At 49.5% G+C, this 17,473-nt stretch overlaps 1 protein-coding gene across 4 annotated transcripts in view; it reads left to right on the top strand.

The window, feature by feature from the left end:
- Window positions 1–17,473, top strand: part of tspan9a (tetraspanin 9a) — a 131,246-nt gene that overhangs the window by 54,607 nt on the left and 59,166 nt on the right. For 2 of the 4 annotated variants that reach the window (XM_047033398.1, XM_047033397.1), the window contains one exon: window positions 13,146–13,225. In XM_047033398.1, the coding sequence (XP_046889354.1) occupies window positions 13,163–13,225 (63 nt within the window). In that variant the 5' untranslated portion in view covers window positions 13,146–13,162. Of the gene's footprint in view, window positions 1–11,886; window positions 13,226–17,473 lie in introns of those variants that run through there. The other 2 variants (XM_047033396.1, XM_047033395.1) reach the window with 2 other exon arrangements.

The following is a 17,473-nucleotide window of genomic DNA, read 5'->3' as shown; positions in this document are numbered from 1 at the left end:
ACCTTAGTTAGAATATTACAAAAGGTGGACAAGAAATCGGCTTTAAGAGATTAATTAATTGCTCATTAATTTATAGATATGTGTACACAAAAAAGCGATATTAAAATATTCTCTACAATACCCCTGTCCTGATTATTGGGTCACTTCCAGTTAAGACTATCTTTAAATTTGAATTGACCGCAGTCACCTTGAACTTCAAATAAAAATGCTTTTGAGAATGTGATGCAAAATGAACTGTTAACTGATCTGAATATGAATGAAGCTGACTGATGTCTGCCAGGGTCTTCAGTACCTGGACCACATCTATCCTGTTGGTTCTGCTGCCTACAAGACGATGAGTCACAATACACAGATCACAGTCTGCAGCCAAGCATTCTATCATACTGAAGATCATCCTGTCATGTGTGGATGTGTGTGTGTGTGGATGTGTGTGTGTGTGTGTGTATTTCTAAAGGCTCTGTGCCTTGATGTTTTAGCCTGTAGCTAATGGACTTGTTTCAGTAACTGAGTTTGTGGACACACTATTTTCAGTGACAGTCAATACCTTCCTGCTTTGATTTAATGCAGACGTTGATGCTTATAGATTATGCAGACGTTGATGCTTATAGATTATGCAGACGCTTATAGATGCACCTTTCCAAATGTGGTTTGATAGCATGCAATTTAGCATGAGGACAATAAAAGGTAGCTATAGCTCTCTCCTCTCTGCCCCTTTTTTCTCCTTTCATCTTCTCCTCCTCCTCCTCTCTCTTGTTCTGTCTTTCTGTCCACTTGTGATCAGACAAGAATACCAGCAAGCAGAAGGCAGTCTGGAGCCGTGGCCAGCCAGACCACACACACCCTGTCTGCATCCCTAACCCTCCCCTGGACACTAGGCCTCCTTAAGCTTATTCTACCCATCCTGAAATAGTAATATTGACAGAAATCTTGACAGGATTGTATAAAACCTAGCCCACACTTCTCCCTCCGTGATTTTAGTACCACAAACGTACCTTCCGGCCATTATTTCAGGGGATGAATTTTCGAATGGAATGTCGTAAGCTTCGTGGAGGCAGTGTTTCAGAGCTAGACGTAGAAAACACGGGTAAACCCCAGACACACACAGTTTTCCGGAATATATCCAGGCCTGCAGATTCCATCTACTCTAATCACTATTATAAATAGTGATGACTGGGTCATAGTGACGCTTCCCACTCCTCCAGTCAGTCTTCACAGCCCACTGTACTGCTGCAAGCCACGGTCAATTGGGAGTAAACACATGAAGGAGCCAGGCTTTGGCAGGGACTTGAAATTCACTTATTAATGTGAATCTGCAGATATGAGAAGCAGGGAGGGAGCTCTTTCTTCTGTTGAAGGTCAGTGTCTAAAGTGAGAGCGAGGATGGGGGACTGCATTAAATATACAGTGTTCTTGTCGACAGATTGTGTCTTAGCCCGGTATCAGGTTTCCTGTGCGAGTATGTCGGGTTAAAACGTGCTCCCTACTGTGTGTGTGGGGGTGTGTTTTGTGGGTGTGGTAGGAGGGCTCCTGTAAAAGTGTGACGTCTATGGGTGATGGGTTCTTTACAGTAGGTTGCAGTGTGTGACACTCATCCTCAAGCAACAGCTGAAGATATTTTTACCTGTCCATCTGTCAGCTAGAGACAAGGCGTCGGCAGGAAATAGGGAGGACTTTGTAAACCTGTGTGTGTGTGTGTGTGTGTATATGTCATTGTGCGGCCTCAGAGAAAAGCAGTCGGATTCATAATAGAGGAACCGTGTCTTTCTGCATTATAGAGTCCCAGAGAGATGTGTGGGTGTGCGTGTGGGTTTGGGGTCTGTGTGTGTGGCCATGCCGATGTGCTTGCACGAGAGAGCACGAGAAGAGAGAGGAGGGGATGTGTGTTAAATGTCAGTTTTATGTTAGAGCTGCACCCAATTTTCAGACAGGGTAACATTTTTATGATGCCCATGGTAGGCTCTGCTTACGTACAGATAGAGTCAAACTGTAAAACTCTAACTGGGTTGGGAGGCTTGTTTGTCACTGAGAGTGATTTAAAGATAGTCACAGAAAAAATGTCCATGCTTCTTGGATTTTGGGGGGGGGTCATGTCTAAACCAAATACATTAAAATACTGTATACTGTTGGGTAGAGCCTGCAAACTAGTTTATTAATTAAGTACTTATATTTCACTGTGTTATATTTTGGAGTAATACGTAATGAGATTTATTCAAATAACCAACAGCCAATTAGTTTTTAATACCACACTGTTAAGCCACTGCTTGAAGCTCAAGAAACGGTAATCAACAATTCCCAGAGGACGAGCTCAAAAGTAGATGTATAGTAGTACCGTAGTAGAATCATGATTCAAGTAACCAGATATAATTAAAATTAGACATTCAGCAGAATACATCTATGAACTTTAATTAAGAAAATTTGGCAGTACCTTGTATCGCTTCACTGCCATTAACATTAGCAAGACAAAGTTGTTGTTAAAGATTGGAAATATTGCTGTTATGTATTACTTCATCTTGTTAATTAAATGGTCTAGTAATTCTGTCAAGGTTGTATCCCAACTCAAGGCATTCTGACAGATCAACTCCTATAACATAAGCAAAGCTAACCTCCATATTGAGAATACTCACAAAACCACACCGACCCAGTACCTGCAGTGGTCTCGTGTGTGCCTTGTAATGGGTTGTAATGTGCAGTTGGTAATACGTCAACGAATTACGCAGCATGTGGTGGAATTCAGCAGGTTTGGATGGCTCTCTGAATGGGTTTCTCCACACCTTAGTGTACCATAACGCCCTAATACATCATCTGGAAGGACATCAGCCAGCTAGCTAGCCAGCCAGCCAGACAGTCCACAGCCAGACAGCCAGAAAAGGAAAAACGACTGATCTACCCCAGAAGCCTGGCTTTGCATAATACATGCGTCGAGAATGGCTGCTTGCGAACAGGTTACTGTATCATCTGCTTGTTTTGTTGGGCAAATGAACATCTTGGGTTGGAGTTTACCAGATAGAGCACCTAACCATGTGACCACGTGGGCTTTTGCTAGTGCGAGTGTTTATTGGAGACGAGCTGCTCCCTCAGCATCAGTCGGCGGCTCAGACCAGGTTCAGAGCTGCTCCAGTTCACTCTGAGCCGAGACTGAGGCTGGAGAGAGATCTCCTGTGATGCCTGTTCACAGTGCTGGTTCTCACCCCATTTCACTCTGCCTCGCCTCTCCTTTCTCCTCTTCTTTTCTCTCCTTTCTCCTCTTCTTTCCTCGTCTTTCTCCTCTTCTTTCCTAACCCTTTCTCCTCTTCTTTTCTCTCCTTTCTCCTCTTCTTTCCTCTCCTTTCTCCTCTTCTTTCCTCTTCTTTCTCCTCTTCTTTCCTCGTCTTTCTCCTCTTCTTTTCTCTCCTTTCTCCTCTTCTTTCCTCTCCTTTCTCCTCTTCTTTCCTCTTCTTTCTCCTCTTCTTTCCTCTCCTTTCTCCTCTTCTTTCCTCTCCTCTTTCCTCTCACCATCTGGTGTCTCTGGGTCCGGGCAGAGGGCTGAGGCTCTGCGTGCTGGTCTCCTGCCCTGGGTGACTTGGTGAGAGGTGGGATGCCAGGCTGGAGGGCTGCTCATAAGGAACAGGGCCATATTGTCAGAGCTTGGCCAGGGCATACACACCCACTCACAACACAGCGTGCACACAAACACACATTCTCCATACAAACACACACCATACCCACACACACACACACACACACACACACACACACACACACACACATAGAGCATGGTGCATGATGCCTGAACATATTGAAGGGTGGAGCTGCCCATGTGGTGGGGCAGGAGCTGGGTACCAAATATATCCCTGGCTAGAGAGCCCGGGGACTGGGGGGTTTGGGGGTTGAAGGGGACACTCATTCCTCTCACACTGGCCAGATATCCAGAGATATCAGCCCAGCTTGCTAGCTGCTCCACCATCAACCAACTGGAGCTCCGAAATATAATTCACTGCGTGAGTCTGCATATGACATTTTTATTATGAGATTATGGTAATGAGCTGGTTAGTATATTAGATACGCCACCATATATAACCCCATGATTATGCAGTTATCAATAACCCCTGCTTGCTAACAACAGTCTGTGGAGGAGAGATGGGGGTTTTTATGCTTTCATGCTGTTGTGTGCGTGTGTGTGTGTGCATGTGTGTGTGTGTGCGTATGTGCATGTGTGTGTGTGCGTGTGTCTTCATATGTGTATTCGATACAAAATCTCCTCAGGCGTCCACTGCTGTGACTTTAATCCATCCTGGGCTTTGAAATCTCAGCCAGGAGCAATACTGCTGAGTAGAATGAATAGAAATACTCTTCCACCATGTTCTCTTCCTGTCTCTGACTTTCTTTATGTCTCTCTCTGTCTCTCTCTCTCTCTCTCTCTCTCTCTCTCTGTCTCTATCTCTCTCTTACTCTTGCCAACTCGTACTCTCTCGTGTTTTACATTTTCTTTCCCACACATGTCTCTCTCTCTCTCTCTCTCTCTCTCTCTCTCTCTCTCTCTCTCTCTCTCTCTCTCTCTCTCTCTCTCTCTCTCTCTTTATCTCTCTCTCTCTCAATGCAGCAGCATCTTCTATTGGCCATAGACCCTTTCTTCATTTTGCATTTCAATGACAGCCTCCATAATATTGGTGTGCTTCAATGGACCCTGCTAGGCTGTGTCAGCAGCTTTGCCTGCACTAGCCCCTGGCCTGCCTGCTTATTGACCTGATCTCATGTAGAACATGGTCTCAGACGAAGCCCCCGCCCCTCTGCAGCAGCACACCCAGGGCAGCCTACAGCGTGACCCACTAAACCTGCCTCAGGGACAAACAGACGGGCAGAAAGTCCAAGTGCTCGGGAGGCTCAACCCTGCCCACGGTAGCTCGGGGTTTAAGTCTGGAGGGCAGAATTTCTCTATATCCTCAGGTGGGGTGGATGAATGCATCTCCCATGTGGATCCCCCCCCACAACCCCCCCTCCCCCCAGACGAGGGGCTCAGCGAAAGCTCTTCCATTTTGGCCCAGTTGCTGATCTCCCCCCCCCACCCCCCCCCCCCCCCCCCGGGTCCTCACAGCCGAGCCTGAGGCCTGTAAAACGACATCCTCTCCATCCCTCTCTCCTTCCGTTGTGTGGAGATTCTCTCCTATAATGACAGCTCTCCTTCTCCCCAACGCCGGGTAACCCAACCCCCCTCATTATCTATAGTATGCGAAGGCTCTATTCCGGGCGTTGAATTCGGGCGAGTGGTTTTTTTGAGAATCGCTCAGGAAGTTTGTCTGACCGCAGTCGTATCAGAAGCATCCGTCGCTCTCAGGATTGGACCCTTCATGTGTGTGTAGGGTGGGACGGCGGTGTCGTGTTTCAGCGATGGTTTTCACAGCGGACGAACCTGAGTGGAGGCTTGACCAGGGTGCCTGTCGGCGTCCTCATTACTTCTGCTCGGCTTGGCGTGATGGGAGACAATGAATGAGGGTTTCAGGTGGTAGACAGCAGGTACAGTAGGGGTCCCTGGGACTTCCTGTGATCTTCCCACCCGCTGAGGGTGTGAGAGGGAAATGGAAAGAGAAAGGGAGGGAGGGAGGGAGGGAGGGGAGGTGAGGTAAGTGGGCATGTGTGCTTGTGTTTAAGACGGAGCTATACACAGAGAGAATGACTGAGGCATTGAAAGTGCCGGGGTGGATGTTCTGTATGTGTGTGGTTATCGCTCCTAACGCACAGCACAAAGGACGGATTTGACAAAAGAGACTCAGCTGAATGTGCAAAAGCTCCCTGTTGATGTTCCCGAAGAATTGGTGTTATTCACCCACTTTTCAAAGGCATGGACTGAACTTTAATTAACGCACCCCTGATAAATCGATAACCCTCGGCTGACTATAACACTTGACTGCCTCCACACCCAATGTGCATTCATTCGTATTGCTGACTTTCGTCTTGTGTTTCTATATTGAACCCTTAAACATTACACTAAGTCTTCAACTAAAAAAACTGTAGTTAGTTTGACTGCTTTACCTGTTTCAGTCTTGTATAACAAATATTATTGGGCTCCTCAAAACATCAGTGGTACTAGCCTGGCTGTCTCTGCTCAGGGCTGGCCTGAGCTGAAACATGCAGCCGTGAGGTGTTCTGCTCTAAATGCTAATGCTGTAGTGTGCTGTTTGCTCTGTTGGTGTGGGCCTGGCTGTTCCGTCTTATCTGCTGCTGCTCTGATAGACGTGCCTGCAGGTTGGCTGTGTACTGTGTGTGTACTGTGTGTGTAGGTGTGTGTGTGTGCATGTGTAGTTGTGTGTGTGTGTGTGTGTCACTCAGGACTTGTTAAATGGTACAAACATGTGTCTCCTATCCTCTGGGCTCAGTCCCTTCAGACAAAAAAAATCAAGCAGATACAATCTACTTCAATGATATTGGCTTGGCAGGGGCCGACAAAGTATTGTTCCTACTATACCTGGTTAAATAAAGTGTGACACCGAGACTGTAAACGATCTGAGATCATATAATATGCTGGTCAAACTGCAGCATCTCAGATGTTGTCATTCCAATGCAACTGTCTGTTTGTCCTTCCTGATTGTATATTGTCTCAGTAATCAAAGAGCTACACACATTTCCTAGTCCCTCATCATCTGCAGATTGGCACTTAGACTTCCTCCAGGAACATGATGTCATTTCCTCTTTCTAGACACCCCTATTGGCACATTGTTCCAAGTCCCTGGCGAGGGACAGGGAAACCTTTTTTGGGGTTGGTTCCCCTGGTGATGACTGGACTGAAAGGGTAGGTCGGAGCCTTGAATATCAGAACAGGTTGTGATTGGAATTGTACTACAAGAGCAGGGGAGACAGACGGGAGCTCGTTAGCATACCTCAGGGCAGCGCAGACGTATCCGAGCAAAACTGTCTATGTATAACCTTTGGGGAATGATCAGGTGGGGGGGGGGGGGGGTGGGGGCTGACAGACAAACCGGAGACCGAGTCCCCAAATACAAAGACATGGCCTCTCTCTCTCTTTCTCTGTCTCGCCCTCTCTCTCTCTCTTTCTCTCTGTCTTTCTCTCTGTCTCTCTCTGTCTCTCTCTCTGTCTCTCTCTCTTTCTCTCTCTGTCTCTCTCTGTCTCGCCCTCTCTCTCTCTTTCTCTCTTTGTCTATCTCTCGCACCCACACGCGTATACACATTGTGTTTGTTCAGTATGGCATGGTGGCATTTCTCTTGTATGAGGTGTGTGGTCCGTTAAGGTCTTCACTCAGGTTTGTTTTCTCACCTGCATGAACACACATAACAGCCCAACAGCCCTAGTGGGCCATTAGTGCCCTAGGAGTCAGAGAGAGAGAGAGAGGAGAGAGAGAGAGAGAGAGAGAGAGAGAGAAAGAGAGGAGAGAGAGAGAGAGAGTGAGAGAGAGAGAGTTGTTTTCAAACAATTGAGCCCCTATTTTCAGTGATACCAGTCGGCTCCAACTGCTCAGTGTAAATAGCGTTTCGATCAGTGAATCACCACCAGCATGTAAACCTTCTTGTCATAAAAGAAATTACGATGTACACCGGATTAATAGTACCAGGAGTGACGTGAACACCCCCACTCTCTTCTTTTATCCTGACATAATCTCTTTTCATCTTTTCTTCCCTGTCATCATCGTTTATCCAGCCCCCCCCCCCCCCCCCCCCCCCACAAACGTTCTTTTTGCTTTTCTAGAACTGCTCTGAGCTGCCCTGTCTCAGGCATACTGCTGTTCCTTAATCACCAAAAACATCTCATATTTTTTCATCCAGTTTTCATACCAACTGGCAGATACCAAATGATAGTGTATCGTGTATTGATACCAAGTAGGATTAGACTTTGGCCCAGGTCAGAGATGTTTCCAGCTCAGTGGGCTAGTCCGTGTCCAGGGATGGCTAATTCTCTCCGCAGGAAACCAGCCAAAACTCTTAATATAATCACTTAACCCAGATGGTTTTAGCCCCCTCTAACAAAGCCCTCTAAATGCCCATTGTGTACTGGTGTCATGACAAGAGTATCTGTTGAACTCAGTAAACATCTTCCCCCTCACTCATTTACAACACACACACATACATTTTACACAAGAATGTCACCTTGGTCTAACGGTAGATGTTAACATGGCACTAGTTGGCATCCAGGATCAAATCCCCACCTGGGAAGTGTGGCTTGGTTTGGTCCTCTCTCTCTCTCCTCTCCTCTCTCTCCTCTCTCTCTCTCCTCTCTCTCTCTCTCTCTCTCTCTCTCTCTCTCTCTCTCTCTCTCTCTCTCTCTCTCTCTCTCTCTCTCTTTCTCTTTCTCTTTCTCTCTCTCTCTCTCTCTCTCTCTCTCTCTCTCTCTCTCTCTCTCTCTCTCTCTCTCTCTCTCTCTCTCTTTGATGCCGCCTGATTCTGATGTTCGCTTCCTCCCTCTTTCTCCTCTGCCGTCGCTCTGTACTGCATGTGTCCAGCGTACTGAGTGATGCATTTAGCATCAGAGAGAAAGTGCCGGAACAGAATCTGCTCTGTTCTCCTCTGCTCTGTTTTCCTCTGCTCTGCTTGGCAGAAAACACTCTGCAGTGTTTTCCCACATCACCACTCTTCTCCAGCCCCAGCCTCAGCCCCAGCCCTACAGTCCCAGCCCTACAGTCCCAGCCCCAGCCCCAGCCCCAGCCCTACAGTCCCAGCCCCAGCCCCAGCCCTCCAGTCCCAGCCCTACAGTCCCAGCCCCAGCCCTACAGTCCCAGCCCCAGCCCTCCAGTCCCAGCCCTACAGTCCCAGCCCCAGCCTCAGCCCCAGCCTCAGCCCCAGCCCTACAGTCCCAGCCTCAGCCCCAGCCCTACAGTCCCAGCCTCAGCCCCAGCCCTACAGTCCCAGTCCCAGCCTCAGCCCCAGCCCTACAGTCCCAGCCTCAGCCCTCCACTACCTGCCCCAGCCTCAGCCCCAGCCCTCCAGTCCCAGCCTCAGCCTCAGCCCCAGCCCTACAGTCCCAGCCCCAGCCCTACAGTCCCTGCCCCAGCCTCAGCCCCAGCCCTCCAGTCCCAGCCTCAGCCTCAGCCCTCCAGTCCCAGCCTCAGCCTTCCACTCCCTGCCCCAGCCTCAGCCCCAGCCCTCCAGTCCCAGCCTCAGCCCCAGCCCTCCAGTCCCAGCCTCAGCCCCAGCCTCAGCCTCAGCCCCAGCCCTCCACTCCCAGCCTCAGCCCCAGCCCTCCACTCCCAGCCTCAGCCCCAGCCCTCCACTCCCTGCCCCAGCCTCAGCCCCAGCCTCAGCCCTCCACTCCCAGCCTCAGCCCAGCCCTCCACTCCCTGCCCCAGCCTCAGCCCCAGCCTCAGCCCCAGCCCTCAACTCCATGCCCCAGCCTCAGCCCTCCACTCCCTGCCCCAGCCTCAGCCCCAGCCTCAGCCTCAGCCCTCCACTCCCTGCCCCAGCCTCAGCCCTCCACTCCCTGCCCCAGCCTCAGTCCCAGCCCCAGCCCCAGCCCTCCACTCCCTGCCCCAGCCTCAGCCCCAGACCTCCACTCCCAGCCCCAGCCCTCCACTCCCTGCCCCAGCCTTCCACTCCCAGCCTCAGCCTCAGCCCCAGCCCCAGCCCTCCACTCCCTGCCCCAGCCCCAGACCTCCACTTCCAGCTCCAGCCTCCATCTTCGTAACCCAGCCCTATCCATTGATGCTGCCACAGCCGACAAAGTTAATATTGAAACAGTTTTGTTTCTACTTTGCTAGGTTACTGCAGAATGTTCTTTTTAGTTGAGCAGTCTGGGGATATATAATAAATGAACTGGTGAGACAGCAAACTTTTTAGGACAATCCAGAGGCAGATATAACAAGGACCAAGTGCTAAATTCTTGGATTCCTGACATCTAGCCTACCTCTTAGAATTCATAAAGTAGCTACAGTGTACAGTGCTCTCTCTCTCTTTCTCTTTCTTTATCTATTTCTTTCTCTCTCTCTCTTTCTCTCTCTCTTTTTCTCTCTCTCTCTTTTCTCTCTCTCTCTCTCTCTCTCTTTCTCTTTCTTTATCTATTTCTTTCTCTCTCTCTCTCTTTCTCTCTCTCTCTTTCTCTCTCTCTCAAAAACACATCATTAGAGCGTATGTCCATTATGGCATATTTCTCGGGCAGAAAAGTGCTTGCAGGGTTCAAGGGAGCACTTTATTGTAAAGCTTGTTCAGCTCTTGACCACCAGCTGAGGTGTGCCATTTTAATGGCTATAAAAAGCCAGGTCATTCCCCTGGTGAACATTGTGAGACTGTTATCTCCAGCGTTCTCTCTCAATGAGCACTGGCCCTGTTTCACATCCTTTCTATTTTGACATTTGTGAAATTAGAAATTAGATTAGAGGTGAAATTAGATTTGGGTTTTTGTAACGCTTTCTTCCACACTATATGTCTTCCTCTCGACCTATTTTGGTACTCTTGCAACCATATAAGTTGCCTCTTACAAGCAACAGAAGTGGATCAATACATACAGTAGATGGTTGGTTATGGGCTTCACCTCAGCATTCTTCAGGTGAATCTGTCCTCTGTCTTTCAGGGCTTAACAGTCAGCCTGGAACTGCTATTACACACACACGGGAGCTGCAAATAGAACAGTAGAATATCAAGTTAGTTACAGTTTCAATTTAATAATCTCTGTTATAAAAAGATACACATATGCACATATTCAAAAAATCATGTTAATACCAGCTGGCGTCAACTGGTGTCATTAGTATCTGTTGAACTCAGTAAACAGCCTCCCCCTCACTGACTTACACCACACACTCGCACATACACTTAAACACAGACACACAGAGCATATACACACACACACACACACTCACGCACACACAAACACCCAAAACTGACAGCACACACACTGGGAAAGAGGCAGTTGCGTCTGGGAAGAATTTCACTTTTGTTGACGTTTCTAAAGGTACAATTGAGCTGTAATAGTAGTGCTAGTCAATGTGATGGTTAGCGATCTAGACAAACAACCATTTGCTTCAATCTGTGAGCTCTATACAGGATGTCAGTCGAGCCATGGAATTTACAGCATGTTTGATCTCGCATTCTATGTCGTTTGAAACATCTCCATTTACCCTCCTTGGGTAAATGTGAAAATCAAGCTCTTTAAAACGAGCACCAAGCTATGTTGTCAGCCGGCAGTGTAAAACAAGGGAGATCTTCTACACCTGACCCTTGGTTTCCATAGGAGAGTGTTGGGTATCGTTAAGCCTTCCCCTTCCCATGCTTGAAATGGTGCGATCATTCCCCTGGCTGGGAGTCTGCCAGCCCATCACTGCTCCCTACATGGAAGGGACTGGCTCACTGACTGTGCTGACTGCCAGGGTACTTTGACAAAGCTGCATGGAGCCCAACCACGTCATGGTCAGGTTAGATACAACTGTAATGTCACACAGAACAAACACTCTGGGGTAAAAATACTGAGCCAGAGCGTGTGGGTTGATCAAACCAGGGAGTAAAGGAAGCGCTCGCTGGAAAAAAGCTTAAGATTGAATGTTGCATTAAACAGGGTGAGCCAGCTCCTTCTAAGCACGTGAAATCAGAGAAGCTGATGTTTGAGCTGAGTGTCTCTCTCTCTCTCTCTCTCTCTCTCTCTCTCTCTCTCTCTCTCTCTCTCTCTCTCTCTCTCTCTCACATCCACACACCGACTCACTCATGTGCAAATATTAAAATGCAGCTTCCATCCCCTGCCTCCTCCACCCCTGCAATTCCCTTTTGCTTCATGAATTTTTAATTTGTGGCCGGCCTTCTAGACCCCCCGACGCTCAGACCGGACAGATGAAATTGCTGAACTTGTATAGGCAAAGCAACGCAATGATAAGCTTATTACATACTCTCCGGGAGCAAGGGGGGAGGAGCCGGTCTGCTTGCAGCTGCTGCATTGGCTGTGTCCTCGGTAGGGGGAGGGGCTAAGGGGAGGCAGGCTGAGGGAGAGAGCGAGAGAGAGAGAGCTAGTGAGAGCAGGGGGAAAGAGGGTAGCGCTCTAGTTGGGGGAGAGGGATTGCCAGTTAGATGTGGCTGCCGATAATAGAGCATCAGCCCCGACACTGAGAGCACAGCCACAGAGAGAGAGAGACAGAGACAGAGAAGGAGGGAGAGAGAGAGAGAGAGAGAGAGAGAGAGAGAGAGAGAGAGAGAGAGAGAGAGAGAGAGAGAGAGCGAAGAACGGAGCAGCTTAGCGCTGGATGGAACACTAGAGGACACAGGTTCCCATAGAGAAAGAGAGAGAGAGAGAGTGAAAGAGAGAGAAGGAGCGTGGGGGAAGTGAGCGTATCGGAGTACACTGGAGCAGAGACATAGATACAGGGGAGGACTGTAGAGGAAAAGTTACCAGCTCAGGAGGGGTTGTGTGCGCGCGCGTGTGTGTGTGTTCCGCTTCCCCCCTTGATCGCTGCTGAGGTCAGCAGGGTGGAATGTGGAAGTGGAGCAGCTGAGACCTGGACATTCACAGGGGGTCCTGCACCCTCAGGAACAGCACAGGAGGAGAGAGAGGCAGAAGACAGTCCAGCTTGCTCTCTCACCAGGACGAGGCAGACCGACGCGTGACCCGGTCCTACTGCTGACAGGACTGCAGAGCTGAGAGAGGAGTGTGAGCACACCTGCAGCAGCAAGAGGACACATAGAGCAGAGAGAGAGAGACAGAGAGAGAGAGAGAGAGAGTGAGAGAGAGAGAGAGAGCGCTGTGCCCCTCCGGTCCCTCTCCTACCTGACTCAACTGAGTCAAACTAGATCACTCCTCAAATTGTGTCTGTGGGCGCCTGTGTTGCCTGTACTGGATCGTGGTGGGGGCCAGCGCGCGGCCACAAAGAGGACAGGAGAGAGCCGCGAGGAGACTCCTGCCCGGTGGATCTCTGAGACATGTTAGACTGTGCCGCTTCACCAGCAGCAGCCCCAGAGCATGGAGAAGTCCAGCAGTGAAGAGTCAGCCATTCACCGCAGCCCGTCCATAGACAGCCACGACTCCGACTTTGCCCGAGCCTCCACGTCTGGCCGGCCGTTCGGCGGCCGAGGCTTCACGGCCGGCGCCTTCTACGGCTCCACGGGGCCGCGCGCACAGGGCCAGGCGGGCACGGCGGCGGCCGCCGACGCCACCGCCGGAGGAGACAAGGGCAGCAGCAGCAAGCGCAGCGCTCCCAAGAGTAGCAAATACGTGGTCTTTTACCTGGATTTATCCTTTGTGTTCCTTCTAGAATTCAAGAAGTGCAACATGGCTCGGGGCTGTCTCTGCTGTCTCAAGTACATGATGTTCCTCTTCAACCTCATCTTTTGGGTAAGTGGATCCATGACTTTGCTCCTCTAATCCTCTCACACACATGTCACTCTCTCTCCCGTCTGTCTTCATCCCGTTTGTTTCTCCTCTCTTGAGCGAGGACGATTGCACTCGGTGGACGATGGGAGCCGACACACGGTCAGCAGTCCGACACACTAATAAAGTTGCTCTCGGAGAGAACTAAATCTAGGCTACGGGGGTTTGGGAGATGTTCCCTGTGTGCTCATACTCGGTCTTGATGTATGGGGGGGAGGGGGGGTTGATGAGGTGATGGTTGTTTATGCAATCATTTGTTTCGAAACATTACATCAGTCAGACTGTTCAAGCATGCTTCTTCTCTAGTGCGGCTCTCTTTCTAGTTCTGACTGAGGTAGGATGACTTACACCGGGGCATGAAAACAGATCTAAACGTTACAGTACGTGAGCCACACACAATATGTATTCATTGTTTTATCTATTCACACTTTGAGATGTCTTGATTTGATTGGAAGGTGCCGAATCAACGTCAGATGTATTGTGGAACTAGTTCTCTTGCTTTACGCCTATTTATAGAAATGCAGCAGCATTTCCACACAGCTCTTTCCTGGGACCCATAGAGGCCAGTCTAACCTACATAGAACTGCATGGGTATTTGTTTGTGAAAGTTGGGTAAGCCCAGAACATGCACCAGGGAGATTACAGGGCTTAGTTAATGGGTCGGGGTCTTTGTGCGGGGGCAGTCAGGCGTGAAGCGTATTAACATCAAAACAAGTCATGTACCCCCCCATCGATCCCACCCTGGTGAAGGAACCACCCTGCTACTGGTATATGGTCCACATCTGAGACATGCCTGCACTTACTGCACAGTAGCACTGCCCAGAACCCAGAGCTAGCAGGAAGTCAGATAGATGCGCAGCATGCAGCTGTTATTACAGTATAGGTGTGTTTTATTGCACATTGTCTGCACACCTTTTGGGGGGATTTTGTGTGCGATCCCACGAGGGGAACAAGCATGGTGTCACGTGCGTCATCATGCTCTTACCTGAAGCACACAGGATGACATCACACTTCCATGTGTCTCTTTGTTCTGCTGCGGAACCCAGCTGACGCTGATCGTGCCAGATGGGGCAAAGAAATGTGTACATGTGTGTGTGTGTGTGTATGAGCGAGTAAATGACCGTGTTTGAGTCAAATCAGCGGCCCTGTAGGTTAGGCCAGGTCAGGCTTAAATCCTACTGTCACTGCAGGCTCTCATCCTGTGCCCGAAGGCTAAACTGGCTCAACCTAGGATTACCCCGTCAAGGTGTCACCCCCCCCACCTCCCCCATAACCGGCTGTTACCCTCTCCTAAGAGGAGAGACTTTAACGTCATGAGCTTCTTGACATCTATGTGTGCATGCGTGTTTTTTGGAGTGTGTGCGTGGAGGTCAATCTATGCTGTGCCTCGTCCCCCTTCCCACTCCAAGCAAACGTGTGTGTGTGTGTGTGTATCTCGTGATCAGAGAGTAGAGTAGGGTGTTGCTGAAAGCCTTGGGCTTTCAGTAGCCCTGGGACCCCCTGCTGTGTGGTAATTGAGCGGCTCACGCTCTCGAAAACGTTCCCTTAACGATCCCTCCCTCCCTAAAGATTAGTGTTCAATTTCCTGTTCCCTTGATTCTCTTTAATGACAGTTTAATGGTTGTCTCAGGGGGGTCCTGTGGGCAGAGCGGCCCAGCGACGGCGCTCACATGTGGGCCTGCGTCCGTGCGGCTGCTGGGTGAGAGGCGGCGGAGGGCTGATTGAAGCTGATTGATCCCGGGGGGGTCCCCTGGGGGAGGCAGGGATACGGCCCGGGGGGGGGGGGGGGGGGGGGGGGGTCAGAGGCGGCTTGTATCCTGACACCCCTGGGACCGGGCTGCTGTCACCGTGGCACTCCAGGAATCACAAGGTTACTCTGCTTTCTGGGGCTGGGAGCTCAGCTCTGACACGCCCAGCACACAGCTCAGTGGAGGTACGGAGGGGTAACTCAAGACCTGGTGAGATGGGTATCTGCCCTCCCCCAGCCCCAGCCCTAGCCCTAGCCCCATCCTTAGCCCCAGCCTCAGCCTCAGCCCCAGCCCCAGCTAGTAATTTGAAGCACAAGGTAAACACCCCGGGGCCCCCTGGCATCTCCCTCTATGCTCTCATCCCCCGGCACCCGCAGTTGTCCCTGACCATCTGGCTCCTCTGTCTTACAGGGATTACCCTAGTCTGAGCCGCCACAGGGAGGGGGTTAGTCCAGATTAGGGCACTGGGTGGAGTGGTGGTCAGGATTGGGAGCTAGTTCTATTTGAACGATGGCTAAAAAGCAATGATCACACCAAAGATCTCCGGTATCTGGTCTTAACGTCGGCCGACCGTGACTGTGATGTCAATGAAAAACAGCAGTAGAAGTGCTCTGCCTTCCTTTACCAGCCTTCCTCTGCTCTCCTCTGCTCTGCTGTGCTCTGATCTGCTCTCCTCTGCTCTGCTGTGCTCTGTTCTGCTCTGCTCTCCTCTGCTCTGTTCTGCTCTGCTGTGATCTGCTCTGCTGTGCTCTGTTCTGCTCTGCTTTGTTTTACTGTGCTCTGCTGTGATCTTCTCTGCTGTACTCTGCTGTACTCTGTTCATCTCTGCTCTACACTGCGCTCCTGGTTGACAGGTCCTCTGTTCCACACCCCCGTTCTTTTCTTCTCCTTTCTCCTTCTCTTCCTCGCGGTTAATATACTCCCCCCAAAACAGCCCTCCACTGTCTTTCTCTTCGCTATCGCTCCCTTTGCTGTCGCTCTGTTTGCTCTCCTCCTCTCTCTCACTCTCTCTCTCTCTCTCTCTCTCTCTCTTTCGTTCTCTCTTTCTCCCCATCTCTCTCTCGCTTTCTCCATGTAACACAAATTGCACATACAACAGTTTCTATGTTAGAGATAATATACTACAGTCCCCCTTCCCTGTCATCATTATATGATATCAAAAGAGCAAACCTCATTTGATATTCATACTTTAAAAATGCTGTGAGTATTTTAGAAGCGTTAAAGCCATGATGGGGTAAAAAGCAAATCTTTTGTTAGGGAAGGAAAATCCTATTTTAAGCATTTATGAATATCTCTTTTTGTTTAGGGAATTGCTGCTACATAGTTGGTCAAAGCCTGCCAAAAATATGTTTCCCCATTGACTAAATCGCCTAAGTAGACATTTTGACATTGTTTTAAATGTAGTCAATGTCCCCACAGAACAGAGCTCATTTCTTAGTGGTTATCTCAGTTTACTGGATTTCTATAAAGCAAGTAGCTCAGTCCCATTTCAGTGTGCCACAGGGTTTCAATCAGCGTAGCTCAAACAGTTTCCCTGTTTTCCAACCCTTCCTGAGTCTATAAAGGTTTACCAATCTCCACAGGCCCCAGACACTAAACATCTCTGTTGACAAAATGGTTACCATAACCAACTCTATTTCTTTACAGCCAGGCGAGTAAATGACTTCATTGAACTCCAACCCAGGTGTAAGCTAATTCTACCAATTCAACAAAACAATCTTTTGGGCATTTTTAGCTGTTGGTTCAGCTTTTTTCTCCTCCCAATTGATAGAAACCTTAAAGAAGCACTACAGTGCTCAACACCACCATACACGTTATGGATCTGTCAAATGATGACAAGCCATGTCTCTGTTCCTCACCCTAAATGAACTCAGAGTGTCCTGTAGTTTACTTAACCATTGCAATTGGCAATTGCAATCACAGTAGCCTCTCCATAATCTTGCCAGTCTGAGGTAGGAGATCATTCTCATCTCTACCGGCAGCAGCAGGTTCGAAATCTGCTCTAGACTGTTGTATGCGTCAGCCGGGCTCATTAGCTCATGTAGCGAATCAACGTATATGCGGCCCACTGTTTCCCACCCCTGGGGTGCTGGGTTATAGAGTCATACAGCATGGGGGGAGGAGGGGAGCTAGTTAGCCAGAAACGTACAATCCCACTGCTTCACTTGGCTGGAAATAAAGGAAAGGAATGATAGATAGAATGTCTGGCTGGTTGGTGTGGAGTGATTATTCCCTGCACACCAGGGAATCTCTACCATCACAGCCAATTACTGTCTTTCTAGGGCCCAAATGAGAAGTAGATCCTCTCGTGTGCTTTAAATGATCATGGGATTATCTTGACAACAAGTGTCAGCTTCGACTCACACAGAGCAAACATTCAGCCAACATGCCGCAACAGGAAGCAGGAAGAACGGATAAAGGCAATGCAGGTGATCAGTGCCCAGTCTAACCTTGTGTTGCTCTG

This window comes from Hypomesus transpacificus, chromosome 14 (genome assembly GCF_021917145.1).
Source record: "Hypomesus transpacificus isolate Combined female chromosome 14, fHypTra1, whole genome shotgun sequence".
Lineage (NCBI taxonomy): Eukaryota > Metazoa > Chordata > Actinopteri > Osmeriformes > Osmeridae > Hypomesus > Hypomesus transpacificus.
This window is presented reverse-complemented; position numbering and strand designations above follow the sequence as displayed.